This window comes from Aythya ferina, assembly GCF_964211825.1.
Source record: "Aythya ferina genome assembly, chromosome: 3".
NCBI classification, from domain to species: domain Eukaryota; kingdom Metazoa; phylum Chordata; class Aves; order Anseriformes; family Anatidae; genus Aythya; species Aythya ferina.
This window is the reverse complement of record NC_140298.1, coordinates 11,464,367-11,487,720: the sequence shown is the minus strand read 5'-3', so window position 1 is coordinate 11,487,720 and position 23,354 is coordinate 11,464,367. Positions and strand designations below refer to the sequence as shown.

At 43.2% G+C, this 23,354-nt stretch overlaps 1 protein-coding gene across 1 annotated transcript; it reads left to right on the top strand.

Annotated features, from left to right (window-relative positions):
• Window positions 1-143: 143 nt before the first annotated feature.
• MDH1 (malate dehydrogenase 1) lies at window positions 144-12,087 on the top strand. Its single transcript, XM_084516127.1, has 9 exons — window positions 144-463; window positions 5,513-5,611; window positions 5,955-6,051; window positions 7,029-7,204; window positions 8,589-8,711; window positions 8,843-9,019; window positions 10,485-10,598; window positions 10,798-10,887; window positions 11,447-12,087. Exons 1-9 carry the CDS (start codon window positions 461-463, stop codon window positions 11,570-11,572), a joined length of 1,005 nt encoding a protein of 334 aa, XP_084372253.1. The 5' UTR covers window positions 144-460; the 3' UTR covers window positions 11,573-12,087.
• Window positions 12,088-23,354: the final 11,267 nt, after the last annotated feature.

The window sequence follows — 23,354 nt, the reverse complement described above, 5'->3', positions numbered from 1 at the left end:
CGCGCGCGCCCGTCACCTAGCAACCACCGAAGCCCCGCCGCCTGCGCATGCGCGGTGACCGCGCCCCTCCCTCCTTCCAGGCCGGGCATTTCCCGGCGTGCCTCGCGCACGTCTCCGCCCGCGCTGCCCTAACCCCCTGTCCCGCGTCTCCTCGGCGCGCATGCGCATCCACCGCCTGCTGCCCCCCCCCTCCGCGGAGCAGCGTCCCCTCAATGAACGAGCCCGGCGGGCCAATCGCGTCGGGGGGCTTGGCGCGCGTGCCGCGAGGCACGCTGGGAGTTGTAGTTCCTCCCCGGCATCCACACGCTGAAGGCGGCGGGGCGCCAGACTACATCCCCCAGGCGGCCGCGCGGGGCGGCGCGCCCCGCCCCTTGCCGCTGTACCTCAGCGCGGCGCTGCCGGCGGTCGCAGTCGCGTCGTAGAGGTGACCTCGAGGTTGCCGGGCCCGCCGCTCCCAGCCATGGTCGGTGCCTCGGGGGGCCGTTGGGGGGCCGTTGGGGGGCCGTTGGGGGGCCGTTGGGGACCGTTGGGGACCGTTGGGGACCGTTGGGGACCGTTGGGGACCGTTGGGGACCGTTGGGGGGCCATTGGGGATTGTTGAGGGACCGTTGAGGGCCGTTGAGGGCCGTTGAGGGGCCGTTGGCTCCCTCAGGCGGAGGTGGCCGTGTGGTGGCGAATCCCCCCAGGCCCTCGCCGTGTCTCGGGCCCCGCGGTCGCTCCCACAGCCTGCGGGTTTTGTGGGGCGTCCCCCGGGGCCGCTGCGGCGGTCTCCTGAAGGGGAAATGCCGAGGTCCGGGGGTTCGTGTAGGCTCTGCGAGTCCTCAAGGAGTTTCTCCGGCTCTGCCCTGAGGGTGCATGGATGAAGGGGGGTGCTTGGGTTTGTATGTACGTGCACGCGTCTTGTGCAGAGACCTTGCTTTTCTTTATAATCTTGAGTGTTTCTTTTCGCTTTTTCTCCTAGCTATTATACCTTCTCGTTCAAACATTTAATTTTGATACTTATCTACAAAAAAGATGTCTAAGTGACCTTTCTAGCTATGTCCTAGAAAGCTAACCTGTCTAGCTACATAGATTACATAAGGCTGTAAACTTTGTCTATTCTACCTTTTTACTCTTTTTTTGTTTGTTTGTTTGTTGTTTGTTTTTTTACTCAATATATGGGTTGTCAGGAGTGACCTCAAGTCAAAATGTTCTGTTTTGCACTTAAGCTTTCAAAACGCTGGCTGCCATGAGGTTGTTGGTCTTCAAAGGGTCTCCTACTTGAAGATGCTCCTTTGGTGCTCAGGCTTTTCAGAATATTGCTCTTTTTGTTCTTTCAGTGTTCTAGTTATTCTTCTGCTGTTGGGCAGAGGCTCCAAACCTCTGAAACAAAATCTTCTGTCTATTGATGTGACTGCTGTTAGCTAAATGAAACGGAAAGATGTTTTTAAGGGCACCTTCCTGAAGGTCACTTGGGAAGGAAAGAATTCCTTTGGAACTCTCTGTGAACCACAGCGCTGCTGGGTTACTAAAGTACACGGCTGTCTTGATTCCTTCTGCTGCATTTCCAGACAGATTTATTGTGAGTGCCTCCCTGCTGCGGTGGGGGCACAAAGGGAGGCCCCACGTTTCTGAGGCGGTGCAGTTAGTTAAGCTCACTGGTACGCTTGGAGCGTTCTTGTCAAGCAAGGTGGGAGAGCTTCGTTAGCATTGACAGGAAAAACGTTAAGTTGATGGCGTGTTACAGACAGTCAAGTGTAGCAGCAATAATGCTTATTCAGTTCTTTTGTAATTGCAATTAGTAATGCAAAGTCCACGAGTTGTGTAAACAGGCCATGGATTTTTCTCGTTCGCACACCTGGTGTATAGTGGGCTATTTAATATTGCTCTTTAACCAAACTTTGTAACCTGCTGATCAGTTTTGCAGTGTAGTGCTATTGTCATGTATGGCACTGGTATTTTAGGTCTGCTGATATCAGCAGTAATCACAAAGATAATTTAGGCATGGAGTTTTTAAGCCAAAGTCGGATTGGGAGAGGTGTTAAACCCACAGTTCAATCATTTGGTAACAGAATCTTCGCTTCTGTCTGTGAAGATTTGGAGGTGGAGGGGATCCTACATGATTGTTGAATTAGAACATTAGGACAAACGCATCTAGGGTTGCGATATTTACACTTTTTTGCTTCCTTTTTATGATTGTTCTCTTTGTTTCTTAAAACTCTTAAATTACATGTCTGATTTATGCAGAGTGGAAAAAAAACTTGGAATTAAATAGCTCAGTTAGATTTGTTATATTTTTTTTTCTCTAGCTCATGTCTACCTGAGAGCGAATAAAGGTCACCTCTGCAGTTACCAAAGCATGAAAGTATTCTTGTCAGAGCCCAGCGCAGGAGCCAAGTCACGGATTAAAGTGCCTGAACACAAATGTGTGGCACCTACAACTGCCACGCAGAGAAGCTGTCAGCTCGAGAGCTGCATAGTTCTCTAAGCTCCCTACCCCAAAAGTAGCTTCAGATGCTCAGTGCTACCAGTTCTTAGATGTGATGTGGCATAAGTTTTCTAGGAAGAGTTAACTTTGTTTTGCTTTTGTAAGAAACACACTTCTGGGTTGCTAATCCAGCTTCTGAAATTGAGAAAGCATGAACATTTCTTTGCTTACCACTCACAGTCACTGATGGGAGAGCTTCTATGTGAATCCAGTGTACTGAGGGCTTGGAGAGAAAAAAACTAAATAGGCAATACTCCTCACTTTGTTAGCTGTCGCATTTCTTCCAGCCCAAAATAGAGGGAGGACAACAGGAAGGATGGTAGCAAACATTATTTTGTGAGAGGGTGGATCTGCGTCAGATTGAGGGTTTTTAACAAGGCTAAATGCTAAGTCTGTCTCAGGAAAAAATAGACCTATTTCTGGCATTTTTTATCTTCCTGTTCCGTTGCTGTGCTAAATATGTAGCATAATGTTAGTGGATTTATTGAAATTTTTTTATGTTTAAATCCCATTAACATATAAAGTGGAAAGCATACAGTAGAAAAAACTCTTGTTGAATTTGTTCACCTTTTGTGACACCGGTGTAGATTGGCTCACAGTTTGCGAAGGAGAAAGAGCCTAACTTCTTAGTCTTCTATTTCAGCAGAAATTCTCATGGAAATTCATTGTTGATTTAAGCTACCATGTAACACCAAGAAAATGCCTTCTGCGGGTTTTGCCCTGAGTTCTGGCATAGCAAGTGTAACACAGGATTTGTTTTTATTTGCTACTGAGACAGGATTTTACTGGGCCGAGTTCTTGCAACACAGTAATTTTTCCAGCACATATTTTCTAAACTAATATGATTAGCTGCCCTAAAATGGCATTCATTGTTCAATTTGCTTAAATAAAATGTAGGTTCTCTTGAAAAACACCTGGAAATGTTGGCTGCTAAACCTGCTTAGTCTGTGCTGCCCATCATCATTCAGACATTGTAGTACATTTGTAGGGTGTAACTTACCTACTTCAGTGCACTGAAACACATTTTGAGATTTTAAAATGAGAAGAACTGGTTTTCTCTTCCTTCCTCTCTCTTTACCTCATTTTGGCGAGGTCTGAGGCTCCCAGTAGGGCAGGTTCAAAAGAAATCAATGCAGTTCAACACCATAGCTGGCAGCTATTTAATTAAATATTTGAAGAGTTTAATGCATAACAAGGATGAAATCACATTGCGTTCTGCATCTGTGTGTTCGGTAGTAGTAACTTGATCACTTCTGCTCTCATTTTACCTATTATGGGGTAGAATGGGATGGCTTCTGGGTGGCCTCATTTTTGTGGTTATCTAATGCTAGCTTGATGCAGCTGTGCTTGGCTGGTAACTACTGCAGGGACTATATACTCAAATCCCCAAATCATCTCCCTATAAGTATTCATAGCAGGAATGCTGTTGGGAAGGATGTCTAGAGGTCATCCAGTCTGACCTCTGCCTTGCTCTGAGTCTGGAGGTTGTCCACTGCAGCCCGATAGCAAATCTTTTGCTGCTGTTAAATCGGGCCTTGCATGGCTTTTTCATCTGAATCTTGAAAAGCACCAAGGGTGAAGTTTGCACAAGCTCTCAGGGTACCTTGTTCCAGTGCAGCAGTTTCCCCCTAGCCAAGAATTTTTCTCTTGATGTCCACACTGAACCTTCCAAGCTGCAATTTGTGGCCTCCTTTTCTGCCACCTGCCATTACCAAGAAGCATTTGGCAGCGTTATTTTTGTAACCCTCCTCGAAGCAATGTTAGGCTGCTGTTGGAGCACCCCGTGTCCTCTACCTTTCCAGACTATGTGCAGCTTCCTCAGCATCATCTTAGAGCACGTGAGCGCTGGGCTCCAGCCATCCAAGTCACGCTTGCCTGGACCCTGTCTGGTTTTCAGCATCCCTCTGAAATTCAGGGCCCCCAAACTGGATTTGGTATTTTAGCTGCAGCTTCCCCAGTGCTAAGCGAAACAACTGCCTGTAGTCTGCAAGCTGTACTTTGTAATGTAACCCAGCATGCAACTAAATCACTTCAGGCATAATTAAATGTGTAAAGTGATTTGCCTGTAACTCAAACAATCATCTTTTAATTATTTGGAAAAAAAAAAAAAAATTGAGTGTGTAATTCCAGCAGACTGGTCAGAGTCTGCTTGTTCCTGTCTTAGCACAGCCTACCCCAGCTGTAATGCCTCTAGAGAAGAAGGGAGATGCAAAAAGCAGGCTTAAAGAATATCAGATTATGAACAACAGCCTTTGGCATGTTTTGCCTTTTCAGTATTAACTAGCCTCTGGAGTTCCCAGCGTCCTGGTTCTGATTAACAAAATGGACTTTTGCTGCTGAGTAAGCCTTCTGGGTGTTTTTTTGTTAGTTACAATATAGCAGTGTGTTGGCACAGTGTTCTTGGAGTTTTTGGTTACTTTAATAATGGACAGTTATACCATGGATATTAGCATCTTTATTTGTCCATAATGTAGCTTTTGTCTGTGGATTTGTTAATTGCTGTGTAACAGTTTACAGAGGTGTTAGTTTTTAAGTCCAACAGATCCCTTGGCTTATGGCATTCAGCAAGTCTTTGGTTGCAACTAAGCATTCAAAATGCTTAATAAAATCAACCCTCAGTATTGTAAGAGTCTGAAAACTGGCAAAGTGCAACAGCTTATGAAATTTCTGCAATGAGGTTAAAGCATAAGTGGGTAGTCTAATGAGTGGGTACGTGTTGCAAACACCTTATGCTAAAAAATATAACACTGTTAAAAGGCATGCAGAGTTTTTCAGATTGTTATTCCTGGCGTTTTAGGAGCTTTTCCAAGAGCATTTCTTCTTGGGGATATTTTTGAAAGTGTGGTTTGGTTCTGTACAGGCAAGTAGAGAAGTTGCTGGTGGTTCCAGCGTGACTCCAGGAGCTGGCCTTGGTCCACATTTGGGCACACGATTTTGGTTAAATAATCTTAACCTTATTTCTGTAGTAACTTAATTTTTACTGCTCAGGGGTGGTGTAAGCCTGCACCGTGTGGCTGTGGTTAAGTCTTCCCAACTTTCTTCCAGGGTGAACCTATCAGAGTCCTGGTGACTGGTGCCGCTGGGCAGATTGCTTACTCGCTGCTCTACAGTATTGCCAAGGGAGATGTCTTTGGCAAAGAACAGGTAAATGTCAACTAAATTTTCGCTTCTCTCTGCTGTGCACTAATGAATAATATCAAAACTGCAGAGTTCTGCAGGCAGAGCTGTCAGAGGCTTTTTTTTTTTTTTTGTAGGCACTCTGTTTTACCAATACGTTAGCAGTTTATTCTGTAGGAAACAAGAGTCCTGCTCTGTTAGGCAAGCTTATGTAGTTGTTTGTGGTGAAGTTTTTCAGCTTGTGTAAATAGATTTGAAGTTGATACCCCTTGCACTAGATAATTTGTCCTGTTATCTCAAATACATGTGAAAACTCAGTCTTTGTAACAGATTGACTCTGACCAATTCGTATTCAATTGTTCCTTTACAGCCGCTTGTGCTCGTGCTGCTGGATATCACCCCCATGATGACTGTTCTGGAAGGTGTAGTGATGGAGCTGCAAGACTGCGCCCTGCCGCTGCTGAGAGGTGGACAAAACAAGTTTTTCTTACATTTTCTTATACTTACAAGATGTTTTAACATAGCTACTGGATTTATAAGTTCCTTTAAATGGTGATAACCGGAAGAAATATTTGGACGATGCTTTTCTTGGTTTTGTATTTTGTGGAAGTTGAATTCATTTGACTTAGGCTGCATGCTAGAAAGAATGTCAGGAAGTGCATAAATTGACTAAGTAGATATCTTGAGTTTTGGTTTACGTAATCTAAACCTCAGTAGTTAGCGTGTACAACAAATCATCAGTAACCTCTACATTTACATTGTATTCTGGCCTAAAGGTGAAATAACTTTTGAATCTTTGGCTATGGCTACATGCTTCTACCAAATGAAAAAGCTATTCTTTAGAAATACCTTCTTTACAAAGACACAAACTGAGAAATTGCTCCTCAAGTCACATAAGCAAATTCATCTGTTCTAAACAAGCAGAAGAAAGGGAGCCAATAGATGCTACAGTAATTATTGCAGTACTTATTTGAAGAACATGTACCTTCCAGCTTTTGTACAAATCAAACCTTCTTCAGTTTGAATTGTTGTTAAAGGTAAAGGAAAACCTCATTTATGTTGGTACTTGGTTCTTTACATTGTAAATTATTTTGGCAACAGTGAAGAGCAACGTATATACATAGGTGTGTATACATATGTATTTATAAATATGTATACACGTATGTATTTAGAGAGAAACAAAAGGTATCTTTTAATATACATCTTTCTCCTGTGCTTAGAATTTATAGTTTTAAATATTTGTATATAGAAACTGTTGACTAGCATGTATTTAATCTTTGGCTTTAAGGCTAAATGACTGTATTTGTATTTTTGGAAAGGAAAGGTGCTGCTGTTTTCAGATTGCATTAAATATTATTTATGAACCAAGGAATAACCCCATTAATGCTCTGCCATAAGTATTTATCTTACTCAGACTTCTTGTTTTCCCTTTTCCTTTTTTTAGAGGTCATTCCAACAGACAAGGAGGAAGTTGCATTCAAAGACCTTGACATAGCAATTTTGGTTGGCTCCATGCCAAGGAGAGAGGGCATGGAGAGGAAGGATTTACTCAAAGCAAATGTGAAAATTTTCAAGTCTCAGGGTGCAGCTTTGGACAAGTATGCCAAAAAGACTGTCAAGGTAAATACAGAAACTAAATTTTAAAAATTAACTCTTCACTGAGTTACTTAGAGGTCTAAACACATTGTGAAATGGTACTGTGCAAGTTGGAGCCTACTCAGTGCAGGCATTCCTTTTCTTAAGCCATGGAGAATATACCACAGTCAAGGTTTGAGATATGATATGTTAAATAGGTAAATGGTTTAGTCCCTAATTCTTTCAGTGGAGAAGGTAAGTCTTACACTGTATTGCTATATTGCACACATACTCTGGAGTGGTTACCAGCAATTCTTAAATGAATAAATAAAAGTCTATATTTTAAAAAAGTATTCTGCTTGTTCTCTGTTCTCTGGGAGAACTGTATTATCTGCATGCAGCTGCCTACTTTGTATCTGTCTGTGGCTTTAACATAATGACCCTTAACTCCAGTGTCAATATGGAATTACAGTTGCACAAAAAATGGCTTTATTTTAGTTGTTTGCAACTTGGTCTTTGGAGCATTGGAAGCTTTTAATTGTTCTCTCTCAGATCGCTTCAGCACAGTTAATGGGATCATGTGGCTGCTCTCCTACTGCTCTTAATCTCAGACCCAGACTCCAACTGTGCTTTGTAACTGACTTTTTAATGTCTACTTCCTCTGCTGATGAACTTCCTACTGCTTCTAAAGACTTGTTTGCTGCTTTATACAGTTGGAATAAAAACTATCAATATAACTATTGCAGAGTAATGGAAAATTTACTGAACTTATTTTCAAAAGGGGGAAATACAAAGGAAGGTTTGTGGATTAGCTTGTGTGATTGAGATTATATGGAGCTGGACGTTAATCATTTGAGGCATATTAGTAGATGAAGGGTGCATAAAAATCAGTTTTCCCATTGTAATAAATCGATCTAAGTTCAGGCAATATTTTACTTCTGTCTATGAACGCTGAGATAAGCAACTGTTCTGACTTTCTAATTATAAAGCAATTATATAAAGCAGTGACAGCCAGTCTATGAACAGTTTTTAAGGTGATAGTGAATTTCCTGTTGGCTGACTAGTATCTGTATGTCATGGTTTTTGTGAATCCGGTAGCATGGAATTTGAATCCAGGCTGTGGGGCAGTGTGCAGACCTCTCTGGAAGTCATGTTCTTTCACATTTGTCAAATTGTAAAGGAAATACCTGCTATTTTTTTCCTGTGTGCATATAGAAGACTCAGTGACTGAACAACACTTATAAAACAATCTTGTTGAAGAAGACCAAGACATGGTTGTGTCAAAGGCAAAGCAGTTCCCTATATACAGTGTTTTTGTATTTCACTTGAAGGAGCTATTTTGCAGAAATAGTATTTCTGACTAAGTACATTTTTTGATGCTTCATCATTCTACAATTCTCCTTCCCTTTTTTTTTTTTTTTTTTTTAAGGTTGTGGTAGTTGGGAATCCAGCAAATACCAACTGCCTGATTGCATCGAAGTCAGCCCCGTCAATACCAAAGGAGAACTTCAGCTGCTTGACTCGCTTGGATCACAACAGAGCTAAATCTCAGGTAAAAGAACCTTTTCAAAGTAGAATGCTTTCTGTTGTGTCTGCGAAATACAAGCACAGCAGTGCTCTCAAAGAAGTTTGTGAATTGAGAAGTTTAAGCTAATGCAGTGGACATCTTTAATTTCCAATCAGATTGCTCTCAAACTTGGTGTGACTTCTAATGATGTGAAGAATGTCATCATCTGGGGCAACCACTCCTCCACTCAATATCCAGATGTTAACCATGCGAAGGTAAATGTGAAAGGGAAGGAAGTTGGAGTTTATGAAGCGATAAAAGATGACAGCTGGCTGAAGGGAGACTTTATCCTGGTAAGATCTTGATTTTTTATTTATTTATTTTTTAAAAAGAACCTTCTGTGCTTCTGCTTTCTCTGAACTTCACACAAAACTATAAACTATGTACCTAACTGACTTGGTCCACCAAGCTCTTTCTGTCTCAGAATATCCGTTTATCTAGAGTAAATCATCTTCAGATAGTTTGTCTTAATCAGTTATTTGCTCTTGAAAATTCAAGGCATTGTGAAACTTGTGTAAACACTACTAGAAAAATCCACTTAGATTGCTCAAATGATTCACCAAAAAAAAAAAATTGGTCATAATTTAGGCGCAACTGATCTGACACACAAGCACTATTGGCAGCTCACTGTAGTGGTTTTGTGGATAAAGCAGGCTGCTTCCCACCCAGCCACCAAAAAAAGCTAGCAGCCCTCCCTACTGTGTGTGTGGTGCACCCCATTCCCTCTTCCGCCCCTTCAAAACAGAATCTATGGCCTCATCATCAACACCTACCAAATCTGGAGGGGAAAAAAAAAAAAAAAGGAAAACGTGCAAGTCTTTTAACGTGGGTTAGTAAAAAATGAAGGTATTAAAACAAAATAATGGTAGTAATAGCCAGAGAACAGTCTACCTAACTGCAATATAAAGTGGAGGAGAATTACTAAAGCCTTTCAACATGGCCCCAAGCGGATGTCCATTGGTTGGTATTGCAGTGTTACTGGTGTGTTGACAGCCAAATTCTACTTCTTAGCCAAGATGCGTTTAGTGTGCGGCTTGGGGTGTGTTTTGTCATATGACTGTGCTCTCTCCGATCTTGATTTGGGTACAGCTTATTCTGCTCCATGTTTGCTGATACAGAAAAAATGATTGTATGCTGGCAACCAAAGTTCATGAGCCAGAATGTAAGCAGAAACCTGTTACAGGAGTTTCTTATTGCCATGTCCTTGATCCTGTCTTGGCCAAGCAAAGTACAGTGAGATACTGGTGTTGCATTCTAGGTACACTGTAATGCTGATCTGTGCTAATATACTTTGGCTAAGATAAGGAGGGGCTGAAGGAATCTTCAGGGACTACATGAATTTTATGCATTAAGTACCACAGGATTGAGACCATCAAGCAGTCCATGTTAGCATTCAGCTAAAAACCCAAATTCCCAATGAGGCTCTAAGAAATCTGTTACAACTGACATGCTTGAAGTCTCCTGATGGTAAAAGCTTGAACGATCTGGTTAGTAAGAGAAGTTAGTGGGCTGCTAACACTAGAGCAGATATAAAGAAGTGAGCAAGCCTTTGAAATATTCCATCATGTTCTTGTCTTAGCAAAACTCTTAATAGTATTTCTGCATTGTATGCCATGTTCGTTTACTGATAGAACAGCATCTTGACTGATGAAATTAAATCACGCTTGGAAGGCGGACTTTCCGTATGGCGTTCACTAGCAACAGTTAGACCAAACTGTGATTCTGCTGCTTATAATTTATTTATTTTCTTAATTGCAGACTGTTCAGCAACGTGGAGCAGCCGTTATAAAGGCTAGGAAGCTGTCCAGTGCAATGTCAGCTGCCAAAGCTATCTGTGATCATGTGAGGGACATCTGGTTTGGCACTCCAGCGGTAAGATGTAACTCTTGAGTAAGTCCTTGTTTGCCTGATGCTTTGATTACATGCCGGTGTCTTTTGTTGACCTCAGGCATCTATGTATGTTGAGAGAAATAATCAAACTCTCTTCTAGTCTGTCAGGAGGTGCAATATATTGGAAGTTAAAATTTTGCTTGCTTTTAGCAGTGAAATTTTTTTTTTTTGTTCTCTTCAGGGAGAATTTGTTTCTATGGGAGTCATTTCTGATGGCAATTCTTATGGTGTTCCTGAGGACTTGCTGTACTCATTCCCTGTTGTGATCAAGGTAACTTGTCTGTATTTACATCTAAGCATTTTCTGCAAGTTCTAGTTAAGTTGTCATAGGAGCTGCTTTAACAGCAATGCTTTTGGTATGGAACTGCAGTGGCTGGGACGTGAGGGTTTTAGCAGTCTTTCACAGAGGGGACTGCTGTTCACTGTTTTGGAAGTAGTTGTCAAATAAGTACAGCAAAGCAATCTGACATGACTAGCTACTGCTGGTAATATTCCTTATCTGAATACAAAATTCACTTGTTGTAAACTGCTTCTGACTGCATAGATCACATTTGAAAAACCAGTCAATTCTTTCACAAGTTCAGATCTTTATCCAACAGCAGGAAAATAGGATTTTTCAGGTAGCTGTGAACAATGCTTACCACCTTTACTAAAGTGCAAAATCAGTGTTGTACATCATTAAGAGCAAGCTAGTTCTAAATTAGCCAATTTGAAAACTCTCCTCAAAGGTGACACTTAGTTCTCTGTAGTTTGTAGACTGTAAAGGTTCCTTTGTGCACACTGAGTGAAGCTTGTTCTCATGAGGAGGACTTTTCTTTTTCCCCAAACAGGACAAGACCTGGAAGTTTGTTGAAGGTCTTCCTATTAACGATTTTTCTCGTGAGAAGATGGATCTGACTGCTAAGGAGTTAACTGAAGAGAAGGAGACTGCTGTGGAATTCCTCTCTAGTGCATGACTAGCTGATCCAGAAATACAAGATCACTTGACAGTGGCAGAATCTAAAAGTCGTCTCTAAGTCTGCTACCAACACTATTACTGTATTCAAGTCAACTGTCTGTGGCAATTGTGCATTTTAAGGTTCATATGCTCACTGGTACTATTGTGCCTATTGAGTTCTTAGCGAAAAAGATTAAATAAGTGAAACTAGTTTGTTGACCAAACTTTGTCTGTTCAATACTAGTTGCTTTCTGTGTATGATAAAATAATTGAGTAATTGTTTGCCTCTGCCTTGGCTAGTGACGCACAACTTCAGTTTTGATTAGAATCTGGCACTATCGGAACACATCCTGGTCTTTCATCACTTCAGCATCCTGTGGCTCAACTGGGAAGGAAATTAAAATGCCAGTAGTTCTCCTTGAACTGGTAGTTCAGTGACAAGTCTATCACTGGACAGACTCCAAATATATACTGTTCACTCTGGTCATGCTTACAATGTTTGTCAATAAAAGTATTAAAAGACGCTTAATCAAATAATGTCTAAGAGTAGTCTGTTGGACTTTATTTGCATGTTTTAGGTAGGTAGAATTTAATAGTACAACTTTACTTATGTTCTTAAATAGGTTATTAAATTTTATTTTTTAAGTTCTCAAGCATAAGTTGAGAACTTTGTTGGTAATTCACACTTCCATTTGTCTCTCCCAGGCAAAATTACTGTATATCAACATTAGACATGAAAGCCTGAAGGCAGATTTATACTCCAGCACTATAGCTCAAAAGCAGTTTTAGTACTGTAGCTCAGTGGCTTCAAAGGCAATCAGAGCCTTTTGTCCCAGGAGACAGGAACCTCACTTGGTTAAGGGCAAGAAAGGTTAATACATGTGCTTGAGAATTCTTACTGCAGCCTCCAACCACTTCACTGCAGGAAGCTATTTCAAACATATTGAACTGTAATTATTCCTTTGCAAACACAAGTGAATGTTTCTGCAACTCCTCTAGACTCCTGTTTTGTCTGTATCTAGTGTAGTAGCCCACCTTATGTATTACAAGATTTGGACTAGGTTTGTTCAGGGAATTTCTTAGATGCGCTCTGTGTTCTACTTGTTTTCTGAGCACCAAGTACGTCCCACCATGTTTGCAGAGTACAAACTCTCATGGTAATGGGATTTTTGCTTAAACGATGTTGGTGCTAAGTTTTTGTCTGCCCTGTTCCAATATATGTCTTGTACTGAAGTAAATCTTGAGTCTGTCACAGCTGGATTCATCTCATTTCCATCAGTTAAGGACAACAAACCAAAACAAAGGATTGAAGAAATAACCATTTTAGAGAGGGAAGGAAAAAATACCAGATCTAAAAGCCTTTATGTATTCTAAGCAAAAGAAGTGGTTTCTTTGGGGATTTATTAATTGGAATATAAAATACATCAGCAAACACTGGTAAGCTAATCCTTAAAATAAATTGCTCTTGTAATGCTGCTGTAGTTGCTAAATTAAATGATGACATGTTGCAAAGAAGTACTAAACATAATCAGTTGAAAGGGAAAAAACAAGCATTTCAGAAAATGGAGCAAAGCTGAGAAGCAAATTTTGTATGTCTCTTTTCATGACAATTTGGGAACTCCTACAGGAATTAGGGAAGTAAGGAAAGCTGCCAATGTGACAAGTGCCTTCTGGTGCTGCACACCGAGTCAGTGAAATTTAATTTCAACATGAGCCAAGGGACCAAAGGTGTTCATGCCAGTAATTACCATGATGCATCTTGTTTTAAAGCAGTGTGCTTTACAGCGAATGTTACAGGGGACAGCTATACTTCACACAACTCTGCTTGAAAAGGCTATGAGCTAATGAAAGGAAAAAGTACAGAGCCGTGCCTGAAAATCATAAATAAGGTGATAAATCCTGCGGTATGTTTTGTGCCATACCTACAGAATTATTACAATGCGGGGAAATTTTTTGTTAAAGAAAGTGAAGATCTGGCTTTCCAAGTTGTATTTTTTCTTTGTTTTTTGGTTGGTTGTTTTAAATCAGCCTTCCAGGTGAAGACATATTCATGTCCAGTGATGCTTACAGCACTTGGTGTGTCAGAACAATCGCATAATTGACCTCAGCACTTGACAGACTATCTGATCATGCCTTCTCAGGTTAACACTACCTAAATTGATTCATCTCATGTTACAAATTTTAAACACTGTTTGTATTTCTTCCATGTTTCTGTGAAATAACTCCAGAAGTCTTCCTAATTCTTATTGACCACATGCTTAACTACCAGCCTACTACCTCAAAACTCTCAAACTAGTGAGTGGCGGATATTGTTTGCATTTGTTCTACTTCCTCTAGGTTTTAGATTTCTGGGAGATTCCTCCCTCTATGGTTAGCTACCTCTTGTGCAAAGTGACAAAAGCCCCAATCAGTGCAGTGTTTCTGCAGGCAGCTTTGCTCTTCTTGTTGTAGCAGGCATATGAAAATATGAACATGAAACCAGGAGTAGTAGCCATCCCTTTTCCTTCTAGCTTAGAGGCTGTTACAGCTTTCTAGTACAAAAGGAAACTTGCATCTTGCTTTTCATTGGGATATTCCTATCCTGGGATTATTATGTTTTTGAGTAGTAATGTGCTGGAGGTTGTGATGTATGAGAAGAGACAGGGCGTTCAGCCTGGAGAAGGAAAGGCTCAGGAGAACGGCTACTAAAATGGCAGGTGCAGAGAAAGCAGAGCCAGATCTCTCAGCAGCATGCAGTTGAGGGTCAAGAGGCAACAGACACAGGTTGGAACACCAGAAACTGAGTTATGAAGTCTGAGGATGATCACGTACTGGAGCAAACAGAGGAGTTGAAGCTTGGATGTAGCCTTGGGCAGACAGGTAGAGGTCGGCCTTGCGTTCAGCAGGAGTTTGGGCTGGGTGGCTTCTGACCTAAGTGAGTCTACGAAAGCCACTGAGCCTTAGACACCCCCTTTATCTTCTAAACAACTTTAAGTGGATGAGTGTTAAAAGGCATTCTTCAGTTAGCAAGGAGGGTACTTTCAGCAAACACAGAGTTCCTGGCTAACAAGGAATCTCAGTTCCACTTATTGGCTTGGTTACTTCCCCGAGAGAACAAAAGTTGGGGCTCCAAGCAGCAACTCCAAGATGAGGACACATAAATCTTCCTTGAGAACCGAACCCCGGGGGAAATCAAGATTTGAATTGCAAAACCCACTCCTGGAAGGTTTCTAGATAGAGCAGCTAAGAACATCAGGGCTGCTGGCTGAGCTCATGCATCAGCAGAAAGGCTCCCAGGGAGGAGAGGAAGCTGTTCTGCGTGACTGGCATGCTTTGTCAGGGAGTCCCTGGATGTTTGGCATGAGAAGAACCTGGAAAACCCTGCGGATCCCAAATCCTCCCTCTGTGCTATTGAAAGCTTATCAAGACAGTTCTGCAAAGCTGATGTTCTTTTGCTTTCTTGACAGCTTTCCATTCCCAGCAAGAATTCTTTGAGAGAAGAAATAAAGCTGTTCCCCAATGAACAAAAAAAAATTGATTTTCAGTTTTTCTTGCATTGTTGTTTTTTCTCCTCTTGCTATTTTTCACAGTGACTGCAGGTGAAGCTAGAAACTCTATTTCATATAAATGAATCTAAACATTATGCTGATGCTCGCCATAAAGATTCACACTTTGGGCTTATAAATAAGGCATCATGTCATAGTAAATCAACGTGATTTGAATCTCGCATTGCATAAGGTAAGGCAAAAAAACTCTGGCAAGTAAAACAGATGCAGCATGCTCTCAAAGTACCTGATTTAACAAAACTTAGGACAATTCTACTGAAAAGAGTTTGTTAGCAATATTTTTTCCCCTTGCTGCCCATGTTTTTATTTGGTTTGTCTGTTTCAAAAAAGACATTTTACATTTGAAGTAGCAAATCCCGGAGTATGATGACTGCTCAGATGAAAAGAAAGTGGAAATTATGTAAATATAACTATTTGCAGCTCAAAATGCAAATAATTATTTTGTGTTAACTACCCTGTTTGGCTGAAAAACATTCTGACCGTTTTGAAGCGTCAGCTTTGTAGAGGAGCATGGCAAATGGTGTGTGCAGCACCTAGTCCACAATCACATCGTGCGTTCCCTTCGCATGATGATGGCCAAACCTCGCCTCTTTGGCTGTGGAGAAGGGAGCACATCTCTGGGCTGACAGCTGCTCTCCAGCTTCGTAAAGAAGCGGAAGCTGCAGCAGGAGGAGAGTGGTCCCCAGCTTTTTGAGGAACCTTCAGGAACATTCACTGGCAGCCCGAGTCCCCTGGGGATGTGCAGGAGGTCAGCAGAGGACAGCTTGGGGTCAGGGAGCCTCCAGAGGGGTGCTGCTTCTGGTTACACCGTGTCAGGTGTCAGGACAGGAAAAGATAAGGAGTGCAGGTCTAGGCAATTTCAAGATGTGAAATTGCATCCAAATTTTGCTGTGGTGCCTTTCATGTGCTTCATGACTAAAAAAAGCACAGGTTGCTTCCCAAAATAGCCTAAACTAACAGACTTGTCACCGCACAGCTGTTTGCAGACTCAGAGTTCAAGAGCAGCAGGGCTGGGCACGAGCTTCCAGCATGGATTCGTTATCAGCTAGAGGAGAAAAAATAAATTTGGCAGCTGACTTAGGAGCATGCTGGGCCTGTTACATATCACTCTGGTGCTGCTCTGGCTGGGTCGTTGCATCCAGCTTTTGGGGTGATTTTCTAATTCAGAATTGTCATTCCTTATTGACAGGAGGTCCTTCTTTATCCCCTCTTCCTGGTGCTCTCTCCACATCATCGCTGGCTGTCAGTCAAAATGCATCTGAAGTGTTTTTCCTGGTACATCTGCTGGTGGGGAACCAGCTGCAGATTCCTGGGGTGGCAAGAGTGAGAAGCACAACTCCACGGGCTGTGGGTGGTTGTGCAGGTGGTTTCTAAGCAGGAAAGCCTTGGAGAAAGGAGGACTGTGGAAGGGCTGCTTCTGCTCTCAGCTGGTCTGGCATGGACGGTCCCTGCCCTCCTCAACTCATTATTATCAGTGACTGCTCTGGAAAAGGGCAGTGTATGTATCCCTGATATGATTTTACTCTAAGAACAATTTGTGATGGAACAATCTGGTATTTATGCCAGGATAGAGTCAAGGACAGCAATTTTGAAATGGATTTTTGAGCTACATGGGAAATAGTGCTTCTGGCTCTGCTTCATGGGTCAGACAGCAGCAGAGACAGCTTCTGGAGCTTGTTTGGATGCACGTACACTTCTCACCAACATGATTTTTATGCATGAAGATTCAGGAGATCTCACCTGCACCATTCACAGAGCAGAAATGCCAACGCTGTTTTGGTAATGAGAGCAAACCTCCAACACAACCCCTTTTCCAGGGATGCTCAAATGGCATATCCCTGGAGTGACACCAGACTTCTGGAGCAAATACTCTCATCCCAGGGGGTTGTGTCAGTCAGTTGCGACTCCTTGTTCCACAGCCCCTCTGGCCAGGGCTGCTCCTTTTGTCTGGTTTGTCTCAGGACCTGAGTATGCTGAAGGTTAGGCATTAAGCTTTTTGGCAGTAGTGTTTTTCAACACCAAGGCAGCCTTAAATCCATAAAACTAAATAAATGGGTAAATAAATCAATGAAAAAAAAAAAAAAAAAAAAAAAGATTTTTATGGAGCCTCCAGGTGGAGCTAGTAGAGAGGGAGTTACACTGGGAGGACTTTTCCCCCTCAATCCGTGAGCCTGAAGAATTCAAACACTTGACCAAGAGAAAAATAAAAAGGCAAATCTTCCTCCACTTCTGTAATTACAAGCCTGGGGGGAGGGGAGGCTAGGAAACACTCAGCAGGAGAGGGGAGGTGTGGGTTACCCCGTGTTCCCACCGTGAAGAGGCCCGTGCCAAGTCCACACTGGGTGGACACCTTCCTCCAGGCAAGGGAGGACAAGTCTGCACGAGGTGCAGATTCCCTTGGGCAAGAAGAATAAACCTCAGACACACTTTGTGAATAGTACTTGAGATTAGGTTATAAATTCAGGACGTGAGTTCTGCTCCTGGCTCTGCAGGAGACATCCTCTCCACCAGCAGCCAGATAACCTGGCTTTGCCCCTCAGCTGCTTTTCCCAAACCAAGATGATAACATGGGGTGAGTGGTATCTAAAAGGTAGCTGATATTTGCAAAGTGAGCTGAAATCCTCAGCTGCAGGATGTTATTAAGGGAGTTGTCAGTATCCTTCCAAAGACTTTGGAGGAGATAGGGTGGCTGTGCACCAAGTAACACTGAAATATGAGATATACAGAGAGAAAGAAATATGGAGAAGTTAAAGACAGGTGAAGATGGTTATGTTACTTTTTCAGGCTTTTAAGGAAAAAACTATTATTATTATTATTATTATTATTATTATTATTATTATTAATTCTGTAATTCTTATATTCTTAATAATGATGATGATGATGATGATGATGATGATGATGATGATGATAATAATAATAATAATAATAATAATAATAATAATAATAATAATAAAGTGCCTTCCTGCAGCAGCAGGAGGAGAAGGCCCACGTAAAAAGCTCACCTCAGAAACAGCCAGGGGCCACCTCTGCAGGGCTGGGTCCTGGTGATATCACTGCACTGAAATACCCAGGGGATGGGGGGAGGCACCTGGTGTGTTTCCAGCCATTCCCGTTTCTCTCTGTACAGCCGCAGGAGATGAGGTTGGCTTTTTTGGAAAGTGATTCATCTGTGTTTCGCACAAATAGAGAAATAATTAATACAGGCTCCACATAAGCAAGGCTCCTGTCTAGCACTATCCATCACTGCGAAACTGGGCATGGGTTAAATTAAGTTTCTCTTGAGCGCTCAGTCTGATAACAGTAAAATCCAAGCAAACATTTCATTTGCAGCAGCTGCTACAAAGCAATTCTCCTGAGTGCCCAGTGCTCCCCATAACCAAACCCCCGGCAGCACCATTGCTGGGCTGATGGCAGGGGGCACACATCTCCACCTGAAAATTTGGGGATTTCAGCTCAGCCAATTATTGTTCCCTTAGGAAGGCTTCTGTCACATATGCATCCTACAGTTACTCTGATGTAAATCCCATATTCGATGCCCATGCAAAATGCATCAGAAATTTATGTAACCCACCTGAAATCCATGTGAATATTTCAAAATAAAGATTAGGATCGTATTCTGGCAGATCATCACAAGTTTTCTGAAGCGTGAAGAGCTCTGTAGCAAGATTTCTGAATTCATGCATATGACTTTCACTGCTTTTATAAATTTCAGTTTGCCATTATAAAAATACAATAATTGTATATTGCCACATTGCTTGTCAGCAGCCAGTTGTTCACTAAGTGTGTAATAATGGCATGCCTGCTTCTATCTCTGTTTCTTTATCTCTGTCCAGCACAGCATAAGCGGACATCTCCCTGGCACTGCTGGAGTTTGGAGGTGTGCCGGGAAGAGGAAATTGTACTTCTGCACAGCAAAACCGACATTGCCTTCTGCTCTGTTTCAGCACTGGACACATTCAACGAGAAGTGCACAGTCTGTAAAATACCATCCCTTCCTCTGTCACCTTTATATCCTTCTCTCTAAAGGTGGAGTGAAGGAAAGAGACCTATGTAATCATCTATGCACACGTGCCCTTTGCTGGAGGCAAGGGATGTGGCTTTGCCATTGCTGGGCTCCTGCACCAGTGGCAAGTGTCTAGGACAGCCTGGTGGACTAAGCTGTGCCAGCTCAGGATCTTATCCCCCTGTTTTTGTCAATTTTCTGCCTGTGTTAGAGCTCCTACCCATCTTGAAGCTATACCAACTCATGTTGTCCTGCAAGAGCAGCCCTCAGTATCCTCTCTGCAAAACATGTTCCTTTTCTTCAAGGATTTACAGGAGGTAATAGTCCCTCTCCAGCTGCCTAGGCTTATCTGTCACAGCTAGGGGTGTGCAACCATTGCTGAGTAATCACCTGCTTCTTTCTTCTTCCCACTCCAACCCTGGGACTGTCTGCCAGCAATGCTGCATAGATAGTGTGGCAAAAATAAAATGTGGGAAAGGACGAGTGGACACGCATGCATGTATGTGCATGTATCTGGGCATCAGATGACTTTTGGCAGCATCCAAACCCGATTGCCATTGTGAGCCTTGTCTGAGGGAGCTGGTTTGTGGTTGTCTGAATGAATGTTTTCACTGCAACTGTAGTGTTCAACATTTCCGTGATTTTCTAGTCTGTACAATTTTGTCATAAATCACCTACTTACCTGCAAGGGTCTTTGTAAGTGGTAAAGTCCATGTATTTTGATCATGTTCAGAACCTTTGCTTGGGAAAACAGAAAATTTTGCACAAGGAGTCACTAGCTGGGGTTGCCTTTGCCACTCACCTTGGAAAGGGAAGCTTTCCTGGAGTGCTGTGACTGTTTTTGCTAGAAGGACCTGGCTTTCTACACAGCATGTTCTTCCCAGAAGAAATCCTCTTTGATTTGCAGTACCTTGGGAAAGCAGCACATCAGGCGTCAGGGTGGGTTTTTTTGAGGCTTTCTTCTCCTTTGCCAGCCTCCCATCTCTTTACTCTCACTCAGGTTCCCAAGCTCTGGCTCTCAGAGCTTTGTTTTCTTTAATAGCAGGGTGCTGTGTATCTGTTTGTCTTTCTGTCATCCCACGCATGCACACACGCTGTTTTCATGTTGCTTGCCACATGTGTGGGTCTGGCACTCAGGTTTTCTCTATAATACTCCAGCCAAGAATTTGAGCCAAAGAAGATGAAGCTTTTCCCTCAGATGCTTGCTGATTCACTTGGTCTGCTGGCTTTGCTCCTCACTCCCTGCTTTTGGGCCATCTCTGGGGCTTTGCCACATGAGCTGTGTGTTGTGTTGGCCACCATGCCTGGATCTGGGCCCATCCACGTTCCCTCTGCTTTCTTGGGTGCTCCATGAGCCAGGAACACCATCAGATACAGGGAGACAATGAAGGAGGTGGGCTTGGAAGGCCCTACAGCCTTCTTTTTGTCCTTCCACCCCTCTTTAACCTTCCCCCTCTGGCTTCTGAGCAGTAGACCAGAAGAAATTATGTTCTCTACTAACCCCATGGAGCTGCCCTGGCTTGCTGGCTGGGGAGAGCTAGCAGTGAGGGGAAGAGGACCTAGCAGAGGAAGAGGATCTTTCCAAAGTCATCTGTGCTCCTGCATTTTGGAAATGTAAACCGTATGGGTTTTTGAGTCTGCTTGGCACTGACAACTGAGGGAGCCTTTGTGCAAAACAGGGCGCAGGCCTGTCACGCCTGTGGTGAAAGAAAATGGCGGAGGGCCGGAGCTGTGGGGGAGGCTGGTAAGGCAGACCTGCTCCTCGTCTCCACCACGTATCTGCCAGAGGTTGTCTTCACTGAACAGAAAAGGCTCAAGCTGCTTGCCCTCAGTCTTTGTTATGGCAGAAGAGGGAAGCAAGTCCTCACCACACCCTGCTTTTGCCTGTTCTGGGCCCTTCTTGCCATGAGCCACGTGGCCACCTTGTCACCTCAGTGGGGAGATCATTTCTGGATGTTCCTGTAGAAGCACTCTGTAAAGTTACTCGTGCATTGTAAATATACGTAAGAAACAAAGTAAACAATGAAAAATAGCTGCTGTTTTTCCATGTGGATGTCCAGGCGTCCAGGCAGTACCTAAGATTACAGGCAGAGCGATAACTGCAGGGAGGGACAACGTCTTTTATTGTAGTTGCTGATGCATTTGGGAAAATCAGCTTCTGTTAGGCAAACAGGTCTTCACAGAGAGAACAAATCCTCTTTTTTTCTTCTTCCCAAGTAGATTATTTGTTTTAGCAATAAAGCAAATACAAATCTCTGAGGGGAAAACAAATATATATGGTTTTATATAGGCAATGACAGGAACGGAAAGATCTCGAGGTCACGCAGGGAGAGGGAGCAGGACTTCCCCCGAACAGGCTGGGTTCACACACATGTCACTTGGCTCAGCCGCCTCCTCGGAGCTGCGTGACGCACGGGGAGATGGTGGCATTGCAACACAGCCCTGGCAAAGCAAATACACAGCTTGTTTGCCTTAAGCTGAGGTGGTGAGCCATGCTGAGGGACGGAGGTTCCTGCTTGGGGCAGTGGTCTGGTGACAACGAGGGCTGACGGTGGGGTTCTGGATGCATGCAATGGATCAGCTGTAGGTGTGTGAGTGTGGTGGTTTTACCAGACCCAGTACAATGAGGACTGCACTTGAGGTCCACCAGGCACCTCAGACCTGCCTTGGATCCATTTGGATCCAGTCAGGCTTCTGTAAGTCACACTGCACCTGAGCTGACCAAGCCCATGATAAAAATGCCCATGCAGACTTTGTAGCTAAGGAAGTTTTGTGCAGGCACCGGAGACATCTCATAAAAACAACACACGGTCCCAGATGATTAGTCTCTCTTGTGCTAAAGAAAGCTGCAAGAAGAGATCAGACAGATGGGCTTTCCACCAGGAGGCCAGCATGACAAATGCACCAGAAATGAAGAGCGTGTCACCTCTCTCCAGTATAAAAAAATAAACAGATTTTCTCCTCTGTAGGTCATCCCAGACTTCTTTCGCACTCAGCATGACAACAGTGAGTCTCTCGCAGATCTTCACCCGGATTCTGTCACATCCCTGCCCACGGCCAGCCACCACCACAAACCAGAGGCCAGCCTTTACCACAAACACATGGCAGGCATAGCTCTAGAAGAGGAAAAATACCTGTGGATGCACATACGTGTTGGTTCCAGAGGGACTACTGCCTCTCCTAAGTCCTTGGAAGAAAGGGATGTGGTTTTGTCGGAAGAATACTAAGGTTTCTTCTTCCAGAAGGGTAACATGAGTGTTGGTATAGGTGGGCAGAATTTTTAAACAGACACAAAAAGTGTAAAAGGAAAAATAACAATTTTCCCTCTATGCCTAATAGACATGTGTTGGAATAAATAACTTAACTGAAGTCTCCATCAATGAAGTGCCTGTGTTCTGGTCTGGTTTTGATACTCTCTGGCCTAACTGCCAGTTTCTCAAATACGTGTGTCTTAAAGCCTCAGGAATTTGAAAATGGATTCATGGCTTTATTATCCAGCACCAGGTTCATTTGCCACATTGCTGTAGAATCACTCAGGTTGGAAAGGGTCTTGAAAGGTCCCTGCCTGGTACAACACCTGCTCAGAGCAAGGTCAATGGCAAGATCAGGCCAGGTTGCTCAGAGCTTTATCTTGTTGGGTCTTGAAACCAAGGGTGGACACTGGGCAGCCTCTCTGGGCAACATCCTCCAGTGCTTAATTAATCTGGTAGTGATTTTTTCTCCCCTAATACCTAGTGAGAACCTCCTCTGTTTCAATTCATGTCTGTAGTCTCTTGTGCCCTTGCTGTGCATCCATGAGAAGATAGCGCCTGCCTCTGTTTTCTCAGAGCCTCCTTGTAGGTGTTGGTAGATGACTTTTAGGTTCGCCTCAAGCCTTCTCTTCTCCAAGCAGAACAAATCCCAGTCACCCAGCCTCTCCTCATACACCGTCTTGGTGGTCTCCCCTGTACTCTCTCCAGTTCGTTAACATTGTTCTTGATTCAGGGGCCCCAAAACTGGGTGCAGCATTCAGACGTGGGATAACAAGTGCCAAGGAAAGTGGAACATCACCTCCCTCTACTAACTGGCTGTTGGTGTGACCTAAAAGTGACAGATACTCAGGGAGAACAAACCTCTCATGCAGCATTCTGGGTTTTGTCTGAAATGGGTGTTAGCAGCTAAAAATCATTAGGAGAAGAGTAAGCATTTGGCAGAAATTATAGGCCAGACTTGTCTCATTTAGATCCCACCTCCAAATTTGACTTCATGTTTCA

What these genes read in the sequence shown, in the direction of transcription:
- MDH1 (XM_084516127.1), top strand. An exon ending in CGCCCTGCCGCTGCTGAGAG is followed by an intron (nt 6,052 to 7,028) that starts GTGGACAAAACA and finishes TCCTTTTTTTAG; the next exon opens with AGGTCATTCCAACAGACAAG. An exon ending in TGAAGGGAGACTTTATCCTG is followed by an intron (nt 9,020 to 10,484) that starts GTAAGATCTTGA and finishes TCTTAATTGCAG; the next exon opens with ACTGTTCAGCAACGTGGAGC.